The sequence below is a fragment of the Equus przewalskii genome, chromosome 17 (genome assembly GCF_037783145.1).
Source record: "Equus przewalskii isolate Varuska chromosome 17, EquPr2, whole genome shotgun sequence".
NCBI classification, from domain to species: domain Eukaryota; kingdom Metazoa; phylum Chordata; class Mammalia; order Perissodactyla; family Equidae; genus Equus; species Equus przewalskii.
The window spans coordinates 6011225-6027045 of record NC_091847.1 but is presented as its reverse complement, the minus strand read 5'-3'; the positions used below and the strand labels follow the sequence as shown (position 1 = coordinate 6027045).

The window sequence follows — 15821 nt, the reverse complement described above, 5'->3', positions numbered from 1 at the left end:
AGTCCGTTGCCGAAGCTCAGCAGCATACGGTATTCAGTACTTATTCTCATGCTTGCATGTCTGTGCACGAGGTGGGATGACTGTGCTTCCTGGCTCACGTTCTGGGGCTCAGGCTGGAGAGGCTGTGACCATCTGGAGGCACGGTCTCATGGTCACGTCAGAGAAGTTCCCTAGAAGCAAGTGGAAACATGCAGGCCTCTAAGGGCTGGACTTTGAACTGACCTGATTGTCATTTCTGTCCTCTTTCAACGGGACAAAGTAAAGAGTGAAATCAAGTCTAACATCAACAGAGTTGGATCTCTGGATGTCTACTCCTCCCAGGAACCCACTGTAACATATATTTGCTGATCAGTGTAGACATTTTTGAAGTTATAAAAGAAATGAGGTAAACTCTTCCTGTTGGCATATTGAGTTTACCAGAATCCATGCTATGAGCATACTACTTCAAAACTTAGAAATAAAATAAAGACAATAGCAACAATGACAACAACAGCTCCACATGTAGCACTATCTTTATATGTTTGCAGAACTGTTTGGAGTTGTTCTTGGACTGTTCAAGCAGCGAGAAGAGGCCAAATTATTTTTGGCTATAGCTGTAGTTGTCACTGGGAGGTTGACGTGCCTACTGTTTCCCAGATTGTCAAGACTTTAACTTAAACAATTGTAGAATTAAAGTGGGGTCTCCAGTTTGCATTATGTTCAACAGCTTATATTAGTTAAGCTATAAAATCATGCAACTAACCAGCTTCACGATTTCTCCTAAATTTCTTACATTAGGAAAATCATAATTTGAACTAAGCATGTACAGGTGGGGTTTATGCTTAGTTGCTAAATAAAATTTATCGTGATTTTTCTCTCCTTGAACCATTTCCCTGTATTTATCATATAAATGTTCCACTTGAGGAAACCTTAGGAGCAGAATGGTATGCTTATGCATTCATTTGCAAAGCTTCTAGATTTGACCTTATGTAATGCTTAAATTCAGATATAATACTTTTCTGAAACTATTCATAAAGGAGTTGATATGGACCCAAATTTCTGAGGCCAAAAGTGAGGATGAAGATATGGCTCTTCTTCCTCCTCCTCCCACTTCTTTCTCTGTCTCTTTCTCACCACACACACACAGGTGTGCATGTGTGCATAAACACACACACACGTGCACACAGACACACTTCCTCCCCAAACTTGAATTCCTTTTATAAGATATTCTACAATATGCAGTTTAATTTCCATCTTCCTTCGTCTCAATTGTGAGAATTCTTTTCCAAATTTATGTTGCATTATCTTCTTGAAGATAATTAGAAAAATAGGAAACTGTGGGCTGGCAATCTAAATGGAAGATCAAGCATGACCAGAAGTTTCTACAGTGGAGCCAGGATCTGCAGAAAGGGGGCAAAGTCTTTGGAATTCACCCTGTTCTGATTAAGAAGCAGAGCGGCTCACTGTGTTGAAATGAGCTCAGGGAAGTTGTCTGATGAGGAGTTATTATGGACAAACTTAAGGCCACATACTCATGCCTAGTCCGCTATGCCAACTGGGTTAAATGATAGTCCTGCACAATTTTCCGTTTTAACTTGTTTGTTAAATATCAAGGCCATTTTCAAACTTGGGGAGCAATTCAGGTCCTAGGAAAAGAGCATAAAAATCTGTGAATAAAAACTCAGACAGGCAATGAACGTTTGAAAGGAAGTCCAGGTATAAACTGTGCCTCTCAGTTTGCGTGTTGTCAGCAACAAAGCCAAACACACTTGCCATTATTTCCGTGAAACTTAGGGTGGGGAAAGCCTGGGAAGACTCCAGCAAGCAGTACTAACATTAGATTCTATTGCACCATTATTATTGTGTGTAAATGTATGAGAGATTAGAGATGTTTATTGATCACGTCTTTATTTTAGTGAATGTAAGACTTTATCTATCACTGATAGTTTTTTTAGTTCTCTCTTATCACTTAAACCGCCCATACACATTGTGCTGAAAGGCCTTAAGTTTTCAACAATGAATTATTATCCCACATATCAGAGCACAGTGACATAACACAGCGGGTAACCCACAGACTCTTGGGTAAGAATGCTTGGATTCAGATCCCGACTCCGGACTTTCTAGTCGTATGGCCTCCAGGCAGGTGTTTAATCCCTCTCTGTCTCAGTCTCTTTATCTGTAAAGTGGAGGATAATAATAACACCTACCTCATAGGGTTGTTGTGATGATTAAATGGGTTCACACATGCAGAGCACTTTAGAATCTGCTGTAACCTAGGACATGCTCATATCAATAGTTTTCTATTGTCACATTTTTAAGCCTCCTGCATGGCAAGTATGATTGATGCCTGTCTCGCGATAGTCTACCTAGTGTTAACAAAGGACAGTGATCATCTTCTGTGGCCACTTACTGCCATATACTTTCTTAGAGGACTTTTTTTTTAGCGTATATGTAAGCTGATTTTTTCCCAGAGTTTTTTGTATACATGAGGTCATGTAACAATAATAATTCCAAATGCATGGAAGTAATGCAAGTTAATGCAATTCCTTAGTCATCTGTTTTATATCTTGCATACTGAGGACCTCACCACCTCCCGAGGCGTCAGTGGCTACTGCTGAGCTCCTGGTGGGGTCTCCCAGGAGGACCCAGTTCCTCTACCTTCTTCTCCTTGGTTCTCTTGTGGAAGTCCTTGTGGTATGTACTGCTGCTGGAGCTGTGCATGAAAACCCTGCGTCCTTGCCAAGGGGCAAGCCTCTACAACCCCAGAGCCTTGGCCCCAGAAGCATAAAGCAGGGTATGGGTGTTCCTTTCACGGTGGACAGGCCCAGGGTGCAGGTACCTTTCCCCATTCTGCTCTGTGTGATCACCTGGTTATCAAAGGAAACTTGTTGTCTCTCCCACACCCAACACACATATGCACATCTCAGAATCCTTGGTTTATCAGAAGCACCTCAAAAGAGGTAAATATTTGGATTAATACCCCCATTTTATACAAGAAATCGAGATTTAAGAAGTTTAAAGTACTGATTCATTAAGTGATAGTAAGTGTCTTTTTAGCTCCATGATGGATATTTGTCTTGTTCATGCCTCCTATCATCTTCTGAGTAGCATTTCTGTGTTGGTGAAAATTCACACTGTGGATCTTGGATCTTGCCTCTGCAGCGAAGTCAGGGTTCAAATCCCCAATCTCCTCTTAGCGGGGACACAGGTGAGGGACTTGTGCTTCCTCAATCAGACCACCTGTGTGATGCTCTGACTGGGAGGTGAGCAGCAGGGAAGCAGGCTCTGCTTGGAGCTGCTATTCTGCGGGTGCAGGGGCCATAGGAACACCTCTCTTTGGGGCAACAGGGCCTGCTGGCCTGAGACCCTTAGAGAGAAGTGGCTGTGATGCTGGCGGCATATCAGCTTCAGCTGAGTGGATCTCCTGACAGTTGACATTCAGGGGCAGTGAGCCGGGCAGGGTTTCATCAAGCCAGTTCTGCAACATGGTCGGCCCATTAGCCTAAAGCCCATTTCTTCTGTGATCATAATTCTGTGGCAACCTGGTAACTTCCTAAGAAATACCTTTTGGCTTGGAACTATCAGAGAGAATTCTTACATTCCAACCAAGAATCTGATTAATATGAGTTCTATTTTGCCTGTTTTCTGCTCCCTTCTTTTCTGTTAAACATTCCTACTAGAGCTTTCTCAAAATTTTGAAAATCACAGTTTAAGAACCTGGAGATAGATCTGAAGAAAGGCCCTTTGTTACTCTTAGAACTTCACGTCTACCATTTCCTTTGCCTGCTACGCTCTTCTCCAAGTAGCCAGCCACGTGCAACTTGCTTCCTGCCTTCAAGTTTTTCCCAGAGTTTATTGCTTCATCAAGTTCTACTCTGATCATTCTATGTAGGATTGCAACATGCCCCTCTTGGCAGCAACTGGAACCCTCATCCTGCTATGTGGTTTCCATACCTCTTAGCCCTTTCTAAATACTAAATCATTTAATTATTATTATTGTCTATTTCCTATAATTGCAATGCATGCTTTGGGGGCCATTTTTTGTTTATTTGTTTTTATTTGATTTAAGTGACTTATCCCAAGTGCCTAGAATGGTGCCTGTAATATTATAGTTCCTCAGTAAATATTTGTTGAATGCATATATTTAAAAAAACATTTATAATTATGCTTTGTTGTTTCATTTTTGAGAGAATTTTCTGTCAGAAGGAAGTCCAATTTCTCCAATGACCAAAATTTGCAGCTAGGGTGTAGATTCTCTCCCTGATACATCATTAGAGTCAGGAATTAGAGCAAATCTCTCACCCTTTTCAGTCCTCAGTTTCCTCCTTTGTTGTGCTCTATCTAGTACTCCACAGGAGAGCAAACACAAAGATGGGAGATCTGAGCGGAAAATTTAGCAATAACCCTCCTGCTTTCATATGTGTGTGTGTGTGTGTGTTTCCTCTCTTTCTCCTCTTTTCTCCTTGTCCGTTGACAGTCAGTCAGTTAAAACAAATTGAAACCTTTATACTAATTGCCAGATATGAGGAGGGAACTGCAAGTCTCAGTGGTACAAGACACTGATGGATTCAAAAGCAAACAAAGCCTTGGGCTGCTAATGGAGGGTCTAGGGGCTTAAGAGACCAAGTAAGAACCGGTGAAACTACTATATGGCAACATATGCACCCTAAGCTCTGCACAGATTGTTTGTTCAGAACTCATACCATTGATAATGATGCTATTAACATGGCCACAACCTTGGCTTAGCTTATAAACAAAAATAATCCATGAAGAGGTTGAATTTTACTATGTGTTCTATATTTTAGATTAGGGAAGGAGAGACCTGGTCAGTGCCAGAGGGAGGGAGAGGTAAAGAGATTTCTTGGACCCAAAGCCAACATTGGCAAACATTCAAATACAGTGTTTCACTCATTTGTTGCCTGGACTCAGACACTGGGATGATCTACCTATACTTGCCCAAGTCCTGAAAGTGTTTTATGCTCTAAATAAACCCAGCAGCCCTCTAGGCCACTTGAGTATGACTTATCTGAGCTAGGATTTAGAAGGAAAACAATTTATTTGAACTAGGTTACAGTGATTTATAGATTTTTGTAACTAGGGAAAATGGATTTATGCCATTTGGAATCATTCTTTAAAAAGAAGACACTGGCTAACAGACATTTCTAACTGGAATTCTATCTTAGAAGATAATAAAGTGGCCTAAAACATTTTAGGCAGAGTGAAGAGTGATATTTTGGGGTGACTATAGTCCGTCAGGCTGTCTTCCCCCTGAATCAGCACCTGCTAAGATACTTCTGCTTTTCATAGTATCTTCCTTAACTTCTTTTCATGGCCTACAGATTCTTGGAAGCTCCAAATTGTCTTTTTCCTTTCTACTTGCCTCAATGACTTCCATGAAGACTGCAGCAGCAAAAGCAATTCAGAAAAAATTGTTGCTATTTGTATGCATGGATAATTTGTAAATTATATGTTTACAAATCAAGAGTTGCATGCAAAGCTAAATCTTGACTAGGCAAATTTCCAACCTAGTCTCATCCTCAAACAAATATTATTATTCTACTTTAAAATGGTAAATCATAAACAATGGTCCCCAATAAATATTTAAATGTGTTTTTTAAAAAATAACCACATATTCAGTGTCATAGGCCAAACAGAAACAAAACAGGAATTTCTAAAGGGAACCTAGGCCTAACCCCAATCAGCCGAATGACATGTAACACCTCCCTCTCTACATATATCTGTTGTTTTGGATACATTCTCATTTTTTGAAAGGTTCTAATTTACTGAAATATTCCCAATCACAAAAGAAAACTCCAACAGATTTTACTAAACTAAACTTTGCAAAGAAAGAAACTGACATGGACAAGACTCAAAAACAGCTTTCTGTCAAATATATAAATCAGAAATTGGTGGTTGCAAATCAGCTTTGTATGAGTTAAGTATGATCTTCAGAAGGACAACTTTGGCCCAAACAGTATTGACCTTCACAGTTTTATTTTTTTCCTCCAAATCTTTGAATTTGAAACTTATGACTTCTCTTAAAAAAAGTTCAGAAGATATGGTAGCCCTGGGGCTCATCTTTGTCATGATGGAAATCAATGGGAGTAGGACAAGACAACCCTCTTCTCTAGACCAACACTCTCCCTTTCACCTTAGTGTCCACTCCTCCTTATAGTCTACCAGAAACTGAGGACTAAGGCCTGGCTTATCTTGGCCCTCATCCTGTTATTTGTTGTTTGGTAGTTTCAAAAGGAAATTAATCTTTTATCTATCAAATTTATTTGGTCTAAAATCTGGCCCAATTCTCTCAATTGTGATACCTGCCTGATTTGGTAAGCATTTCAGTTTGTGACCCTGCCTCTGAACATTGAGATTAATCAGTATCCTGCTATATAAATACTTTCCACGAAAGTGTTGTTTACATGTGCATATGTATAGACATAGATATATATGTATGGATATATGTATATAAATACGTATATCTATAGATACATATATGTATAGATATACAGATATTTATAAAACCAGAGAGAAAGGCAAAGAAAGAAAAGAAGGAGAGAAAGAAAAGAGGAAAGGGAAGCGAGGAGAGGAGAGGAAGGGAAAATATATATAATATATATTCTTTAAGACATTTTCATGTCAGTTTCTGTGACATTCTCTGTTCTAATTCAGGCTTGCTCTGACTTGTGAAATGTCTTATCTTTCAGATGGAACACCGTTTACCTGGTGGATTGGGCGGTCCAATGAAAGACACCCTTACTGGGGAGGTGTTCCTCCTGGAGTTCAGCAGTGTGACTGTGGCCTGGACGAGAGTTGCCTAGACATTCAACACTTTTGCAATTGTGATGCTGACAAGGATGAATGGTAATGAGAATCAAGATCTTTCTGCAGTTGTGGAGGAAGCACCTTAATTGACGCATAAAATTTCCCTCAAGAGAGTAGAACGTGGATGAGAAATTCAATATGAACTAGGAATCCCTAATGACTGTGCTTGTTTTTAACTTCGAAAATAGCCAGTTCCAGTACTTTTAGGGCTATTGCTGAGGTTTGTAACATAAAGCATGTTGTCACATCATCGCCTCCTTATATTCTGAACATTCCACTTTAAACAAAGGGATGAAATGTAATGTTCAGCTTTGCAATTTAGTCAGTGTTTCTATAATGTGTGGAGTATAAATTTTGGGAGAGATAGTATGGGAGATAGAGATGTGTAATTATACAGACTGTTTCTTCATTGTCCCATTTCCGCACTGATGTTTCAGTCACCTGCCCACCCTTTTGTAGCTAGTAAAAATATAGCAAAGAAAATTTATATTTATTGAATATCTATTTAATCCTCACAACAATCTATTAATTCTGTATAATTTTCTCATTTTTACATCTTAAAGTTGAGGAATGTAGATTACAAAGAAGTTAAATCATTTTCCCAAGGTCACACACATCTATTAAGTGACAGATCCCGAATTTGAATTCAGCTATATCTGAGGTCAGAATCTCTCTTACTCTCCTACACCAAGTTACTTTTGTAAAAATAGTTTAATTTTAACTTCCCATGTCCATTACATCTACTTTTCCTTTTTCTTTCGGGGAAAATGCTTGTTTTTCACTGTATTGATTATGAAAACATGACCAGGACATTTCTAAACCCATTTTTGTTTTGACTGAATTTAAAACAAATTTGGTTTTGACTTTTGTAATTTTACCTGCTTCATCAAATGCTGCTCAATTATATTTAAGAATTCCTATATCAAGCTGCTCTCAACCCAGCTGAAATTTCTTTTAAGTATTTTTCCTTCCCTGCTCAGATTCCTAACAGCAAGGATTGCTAAATGTTGAATGCTGAATGCCTTAAATTTCATTGCTTCCAATGAAATTTAAGGTTGAGTCACATCCTCAGTTCAGTGAAGAAAGGATCAAACATTTGGCTCCTTCAAGTCCTAGTAGATGGGCCACCTCTTCAGATGCTGTTGGATTGCTTGGGTTCCAAGGCAAGTTACTTGAGTGCTTCCTCCCAGCCTTAAAATCATTACCTGGGTAAAATCAGGTGAAGTTGACTAGAGGTGGGATAGACTTCTCCATTCTGTGGGTCCCCACTTTACCCTGCAGTGACTTCTATCACAGCATTATGGATGCCAGCAAATCAAATATACCTCGTGTTCCAGATGGAGACCGTGTCTCTTAACATTACATCCATTAAGAACTACTCCTTGTACAGTAGGAACTTGGTGGTAGTGAGCTGAAGAGATGAATTCAGAAGATCTATGAGGAGGAGGGGTGATGACAAAATGGCATCTACAAGCTTGAGAAATACGTGTGGAAGGATTAAGTGGTTGCATTGCCAGGGAAACATATTTAAAGTCTTGTGCAACCAGCAGTTTAGATTCACTCTTTTTTTGGATTCATTAATTTCCTTTCACTGCGTATGAAATTTGAAATTTATAGATTTTATAGACTTGAATGGAAATACTTGTGAATAATCAGAGAAGCTAATGTAGAGGGAGGCAGAATATAAAGATCCATTGAGACGAGGAGTGTTTCTCCTCATTACCTTCTACTCTCACTCCCTTTTTGTCTGAATTCTCGACCTTTGCTCACTGTTTCACTTCCTACGGTGTAGCTGTTGCCCTCTCAGCACTGCTTCAGCACCTTGCTCCCCAGAGAACGAATGACCAGGGCTTAATTTACTGAACACAGAAGGGCTGTGATGGAGAATGGCATCACATCACTTAAATGTGGAAAATGAGACCATCATGTTGAAGTGCCTCTACATCCTCTTTCCAAGGACTTTCACTGATCATCTCTTTTACTCAGACTTCAGCCTCTCCCTCCTTTGATCTACTCATTAGTACACTAAAGTTTGAACCCCTCCTATCTTGACTTAACTTTACCGTCTACGCTGTGCTCAGAGGAACTCTTCAAACTGTCCCTTCTGAGGTCAGAATCTCTCTTACACTCCTACACTAAGTTACTTTTGTAAAAATAGTTTAATTTTAAGTTCCCATGTCCATTACATCTACTTTTCCTTTGTTTTTCAGGGCAAATGGTTGTTTTTCACTGTATTGATTATGAAAACGTGCACAGAACACTTTTAGACCCACTTTTGTTTTGACTGAATTTAAGTCATCCCCCCTTTGGTTTTGGCTTTCCACACATTTCAAATTTTGGTTTCAGACTGCATGGCGCTTCTAGTATCACTGGTGTTCTGGGTGTTTCTAAGAAACCTCAAATATCTTTACCTTGTGAAATTCTCTCAAGTTTCTGCTCTTGGGTAAAGTTAATCAGAAAACTTATTGGGGCTGGTATACCATCTTGTGGATAGCAGTTTAATATATTACAACTCCTAGATAATATTGTTGCTTGAAAATGTTACCTATCTTATACTGAAGTGTTCTTAGTATTTTATATATTATATCTCATATCATCGTCCCAACAACCCTTGACGTTGGTTTTACTATCTCCTTTCCTACAAAAGGAAATGGAGGCTCTGAGATGATAAGTGACTGGTTAAGGTCAGCTGACTAAGGGAGCAGAGTTGGGATTATAGCTGAATCCAAGGATGCTGTTGCTGACTATCTCAAAGGAACTGCTACATTGGGATTTCGAGTCATGGCAGCCAATGAGGATGCCAGAGAGTCCTCTCCCAGGGCCTCTCGAATCACATCATGGCAGTATATTTGTTTCTTTCTGCTAAGTCAGGCTGTTCAGGCAAACTGAGCCATCTTTCAAGCTTCTGCTAATTAATAATACTTTATTCTGTCTTAATAAATCTCTGTAAGTGAATAACTTGCTGTCATATATTTCAGTGAGATCCAAGTAAATGAAGAAAATTAGTGTATGTTTTGGGAGTGGGTAAAAGTGAGGCATCTCAAAATACTGAGGTGGGTGGAGAGAAAAATGAAGTATCTCAATGAACACCGAAAGCACAGCTCCTTCTTAGACTAAAGGGAAGCCACGACAAGACATCTGAATCAGGTGTACTGTGAGCTGACTACTTAGGAGAATCCATCCCACCGAAAGAACTGAACAGGAAGAACAAAAAAGAAATGAAGAATCTTGTATTGAATAACAATTTCATAGCTAATGATTGTTTGCAAAGGAACTTCTCTTCAGTTTAATGATTCATCCTGTAGAAATCCTCCCAACCAGGAGTTTTCTGACCCAGCTACTTTAGACTGTTGGACTGCTGAAAGGAAGAAAGAAAATTCTGGTGACAGCTCCAGCCTACAGCCCCTGCACATAGCACAAGAGAGTGGTGGGCTGTGTGGGAGGTGGAAAAACAGTCATTCGCGTAGAGGGTAGAAGGATACAGAGGATGGTTGGGGCCACAAGTTGGAGAAGGGAGGGGAATTGCTCACAGTGTGCCTCTTGGTGATGGCCCTTGGCCTGAATGAGGAATTTTCTCCTCCAAACAACCAGGAGAACTAAAGTGTAGCCCTCTTGCTTAACAGCAGAACATTCTTCTATTTTTTCATAAGAAAGAGCAGACATTTTTATTTGATTTTTGGTAACTCTGTTCTTTGCCTCTTGCCCTTCATGCACCCTGTATAAAGCTACATTGCACAAAATAAGAAGCAAAAATGGTGTAAGGTTTAAATTCCCGTCATCTGATCATCCAGAAAGGGAAACTACTGTTCTTTTTCTTAAAGAACCGGATATTTTTAGGGGATTTTTTTTTTAAGTAGATGGAATCCTGGAGTTTCAAACCACTCTTTAGCCCTTGATTCCACTTCTCTGCCACAAAGAAATTATTTAATAAATGGTGCTGAATCCATGAATGAACCATGGGTGAATGACTTCTGTTGGACATATTTTTACCTCTCTCTCTTGTGGTCAGTCAGGTCATGGTTATTCTGGGATTAACTGATATTTACTTCACTCTTAGCTATTACCCATCTTTTATAATCTCATAGGAAATATTTATCCAAAGTTTAACCTAAGCTTTTTGCTGCAGATTGATTTTATCCTGGCTATCAAAAAGAAGTTTGAAGTGATCACTATGCTCCAAAGTTATTTTTTTGTATGTTTGCCTTCAACTTTTCTTATTAGTAAATTCATGTCTAATCCAGTCTGAGGACCTTGTCTTCACAAAGACCTTTCATTCCTTTCCCATGAGATTTAATGAGACAATTGCCTTTAGGAGGATGATGCTAGATACATTCAAGGGGTTTAGGGTTTTGCTGTTTCCTCATATAGGTTATTCTTTGATCTCTCAGACCTTCTTTGATTTCTTCAAAACCTCCACCTCTGAGATTCTCAGACTTGGTGCAGTAAGAGTGCTTCATATATGGCGGGATCCTAAAACAGGGCTAGAATCCTGAATCCTGAGAGAAAGGCAAGTGTCGCCTCAGAACACACTAAGACTCTATCTCTTATTAAAAAAATAATATTGTACAACCTCTGCTGGTTGAATTGTATTTGTGAACCTGTTTATGAGCTATTTCACTGCTTATTGAATTTTTGAAGGGCTTTGCCCCAAGTAGGCAGAGATTATGAATGGTTTATCTGGGTTTTTACTCAGTCAGTCCCTGAATTCCTACATGCATCTAGCCATGTAATCAGGGCCAGCACTTTGTGTGGGAGAGAAGGATGCTTGGCATGTGGTAGATCCTTTATGCATTAACTCCTGAATGAATTAATGAATGAATGAAATAATAACTAATTTTTTTCCTTTCTCCCCATTCTCTCTTGCTAAACAAATATGCCCTCTACTTGCTAATTATAGTCTGCTGCTTTATCCATTAAATTTTCACTTAAAGTATGTATGCTGGGGCAACTGTACTGGCTTGTTTACACTAAGGATCCCATGACTAGGTTTCAGATTGTTTTTAGACAATGTTTTGTGGTATATCCAGTGGAGAGAATAGAAGGCATCATACACTTAAGAGAAGAAGGGACAATACAAAAATGGGGAAAAAGAGCTTACAACTAGAGGTTGAAAATTCAAGACTGATGTACCACATCATTACAGAATTGTGGAATTCTAGACAGAATAAAATAGTTGATATTTTGCCAAGAGTAGCATTAAGGAGGTTTATTTATTTTTTATACAATGATGCCCTTCTCCTATTATCTCTTGGGAAAATCTCTAATCCAAGCAATTTAAGACCTATAGTTCTGGAAAACAAAACATACCTGTAAAACATTCTGCCTTATGCTTGTAGGAAATAATTAAAGATGTAAACTGAGGCTTCTATTACATCAGATATCCGTCAAGTTATGCAGATATATTATCTCAAAATTGTCTGTGAAGTTGCATTATTTGAGTAATTGCAAAATGATGAGTATCAAAAATAGATAGAACTCAAAAGTCAATGTCAAGATTAAGAGTTTACATTTGTATAAAGTATTGTATACAATATTTTGATTTGGACTATTACTGTATATCAAAATACTATAATTCTATTTAAAAATGCATTGAGATTTGGCTTCTATTCGCCTGTTAATCACTATGTGTATGGCGTTAATCACCTAAACAGTAGCTGTTACTAAGATCCAAAATACTTGGATGAGCTGCTCTTTTGTCTGCTCTGCAAATTCACTTACAATGGTCAGTTCTGACCCACCCAATTTATGTGTCTATATTTAATAATGCATAAAGGAATTATTTTTCTTGATTTTTTAACTTTTGGGAGTTTTTATTACAGAAGAAATATGTTCTACTTTATCTTTATGGTAAAAATTTTAAATATTTTAGAAATATTAAATAAATATAAATAAATCTTTAAATAAAAAAATAAAAGCTCCTCCATCACCATCACTTGGAATTCTCTTACCTCTACCCCATATATAAAATCTTGCTTCTAGAGATAATAGTTGGGTATGTAGGGTACTTCTCCATACGTATACTACAGATATACACATATACTACATACATATGCATACTTTCTATGCATATATCATATTTATTAAGATATGTTCATTCATTTTATCTTTTACTTATTTTTTTATTTTTTAAAGATTGGCACCTGGGCTAACAACTGTTGCCAATCTTTTTTTTTTTTTTTTTTCTGCTTTATCTCCCCAAACCCCCTCTGTACACAGTTGTATGTCTTAGTTGCAGGTCCTTCTAGTTGTGGGATGTGGGACACCGCCTCAACATAGCCTGACGAGCGGTGCCATGTCCGCACCCAGGATCCAAACCCTGGGCTGGTGCAGTGGAGCATGTGAACCTAACCATTCGGCTATGGAGCTGGCCCCTGTTCATTCATTTTTTAGTAAATGTGAGATCATATTAAAAATATTGTGCAACATAACATAAAATAAGTCTTGGAGATCTTTTACCTGGCATCATTAAATAAGCACGAAAATGAATCCATTGTGTCCATTTCAATGGCTGCAAAGTGTTCTATAATATAATTATATCATAGCTTATTTTATTATTCCTTTATGATAAACATTTTATTTCTAAAGGATTTTTCACTATTATAAAAAATGCTGCAATGTGTATTTTTGGTCTTGATTTATACTTTTTTCTGCTTTTAAAATTATTATTTCTATTGAATGGAATCCTATCTTAGAATTGTGTAATTATCCACTTTTCTATTTTGATAGATATGGCCAAATTGCTGAAGGCATTTAGGAGGTTCTACAGACTATAAGGAATCAGAACTGGCCTCCCTGACTCTGTGGGGTGAAATGGTCCTCTTCCTCAGGAGGCAGCTTTACCCAAGGAAAATGCAGAACTCGCTAGAGTCCAAATATGGCCACACAGGGAAATGTTCTCTCTCCTTTGCAAATCTGACTTGTAGGTTTTAAGTGAAAATATCATGAACTAATACATGTAACACACTTAGAACACACACAATTGTAGCTACTTTTGCTGGCAGCATCCTCATTTTCTGGATGTAAAATGTAATTTATCTGTAAGTGATATTTTATTGTGTAATGGGATGATCAAATCGTGGAATTGTCACTTATTAACTGTGGAGCCTAAATCATTTAGCCTCTCTGAGCTTCAGGTTTCTAATTTATTTTATTTTTTTTTTAAACAAGAAACATCTATCTCTGGGCAGTACTGGCTGGGTTAGCAATAATTTGTACATCTAGCAGATGTGCCATATAGTTGGTTCTCAAAATTTGTTAGTCATCATTTTTATTATTATATTCTCTATTTTTACAGTATCTTAAATAAACTAAGAGGTGACATTGATTTATAAAAGTTAAACTAATTTCTAAGAAAAGTATACATAAATATATGCAATAAAATAGATATGAGAGTTAAATAGCATGTCAGAAAAGTCAAAAATATCATTTAGCCATTAAACTCTAGGTGAAATAGGGAAAAAACACTGAAGGCCCCTCTTCAAAAAATGGGGCTGCCCTCTGAAAGTTCACCAGTAAAAATCGTCAAATAACGGATGGGTCTTCCTGCAATAGAAAGAAACCAAAAGATTTCTTGTAAATGTGTAACAAAAGGGTTTGTGGACTCTCAGAACTCCTGTCAAGGCGACCCAATTGTAATCTCAGGGAATGCGGGCCTGGAAAATGATTGCAAATTAGTAAACTGAAACCTAATCAATGGAATTATATCTTGTGTGGAGAAAGCCCTTGTGAAAAGAATGGGACTGGTCAGCCTGAGATGCAGGAGGACAGCTCAAGGACCCAGGGCCTGGCACTGTCATCCCAGCACTGCCAGAGAATGCGTAGACTAAATGAGAGAAACGGCTTCTGCTCATGAGAGAGCCGCTCTTTGTAGCAATGAGACTAGGCCTGGAGAACAGCAGAGCACAGTGGTTTCATCAGCAAAGGCTTTGCTGTTCAAATCTAGGCTCAAATCCTTGCCTCTCCATTTGCAAGTGACGCGCCTGAAGAGTTTTGTCACCTTTCTGAACCTCAGTTTTCTCTCCCGTACAAAGCAGATAACGATCGTAACATCATCATAGAGTTGTCCTGAGGATTAAATAGATAATGAGCAAAACTGTTTTAATGCCCACATGACCACAGAAAGGCAAGAGGCAGCTCCCGTGCTCAGCTCCAAAAATGTGAGGTGCTCAGCTGAACCCCAAGACCATCAGTAGTTTCTAAGAATAGCAGCCCAAATTTGAGCAATGGCTCCAATTTATGGATTGTTTTCGTTAGAAAGAACTTGTCTCTGTAAAAGATAATTGTGGTTTTAAATAGCATTTTATTGTCCACTATATTATGTTAAATATTTTGGAATTTGGACACTACCTGTAAGAGAAAGAGACTTCTTAAAAGGTTTTAAGCAATAAAGTATGAAACATGGTTCTGGGAGTAGTATGGAGAAGAGTGAGAGGTAGGAAGAGAGGAGACAGATTAGCAGCGTGGAGCCAGTTTAACCATTGCCAAGGCCCTGGCAGAGTCTCTGGGGCCTCAAAATAAACTGAGGCCAGGAGGATGAGGATAAGGCGGTTGAATGGAGAGACACAAAAAAGGTGAGACTAGTGGAAATTTTGGGTCAGGAATGAGAGAGCAGATGAGGAAAAGAGGAGAAATGAAGACCTGAGTGTGTAGGGCCTCAGCAACCGGGAGCCTAGGGCCAAGTCATTGCCAGAATTAACACAGACAAGTAGGCAATCCGATCACTGGAAAAGTGACAAGTCAGGGAGATTTGGGCATGTTAGTTAGAGATGACTATTGACATCCAAGGGAGATGTTCAGGAGGCAGTAGACAGTTCATGAATCTATGTTCATGAAATAACATGTTTGTGTGTGTGAGTGTGTATATGTATGCACATGCATTTGTAACAGGAAAGAAGGCTACATTGTGAAATGCTGCAACAAAGTGGAATAAGTTAGGGTCTAACTCTTCCAGGAATATTAGCAATTCAGTGAGAGAATTTGCAGTAGAGTGAAAGGAGACAAGACTCATCTGGTAGTTT

The 15821-nt window shown here is 38.6% G+C and overlaps 1 protein-coding gene across 2 annotated transcripts in view; it reads left to right on the top strand.

Annotated features, from left to right (window-relative positions):
* Positions 1-15821, top strand: part of CNTNAP5 (contactin associated protein family member 5) — a 769999-nt gene that overhangs the window by 616467 nt on the left and 137711 nt on the right. For both annotated transcript variants that reach the window (XM_070581024.1, XM_070581025.1), the window contains exon 14: positions 6687-6843. In XM_070581024.1, the coding sequence (XP_070437125.1) occupies positions 6687-6843 (157 nt within the window). The remainder of the gene's footprint in view (positions 1-6686; positions 6844-15821) is intronic.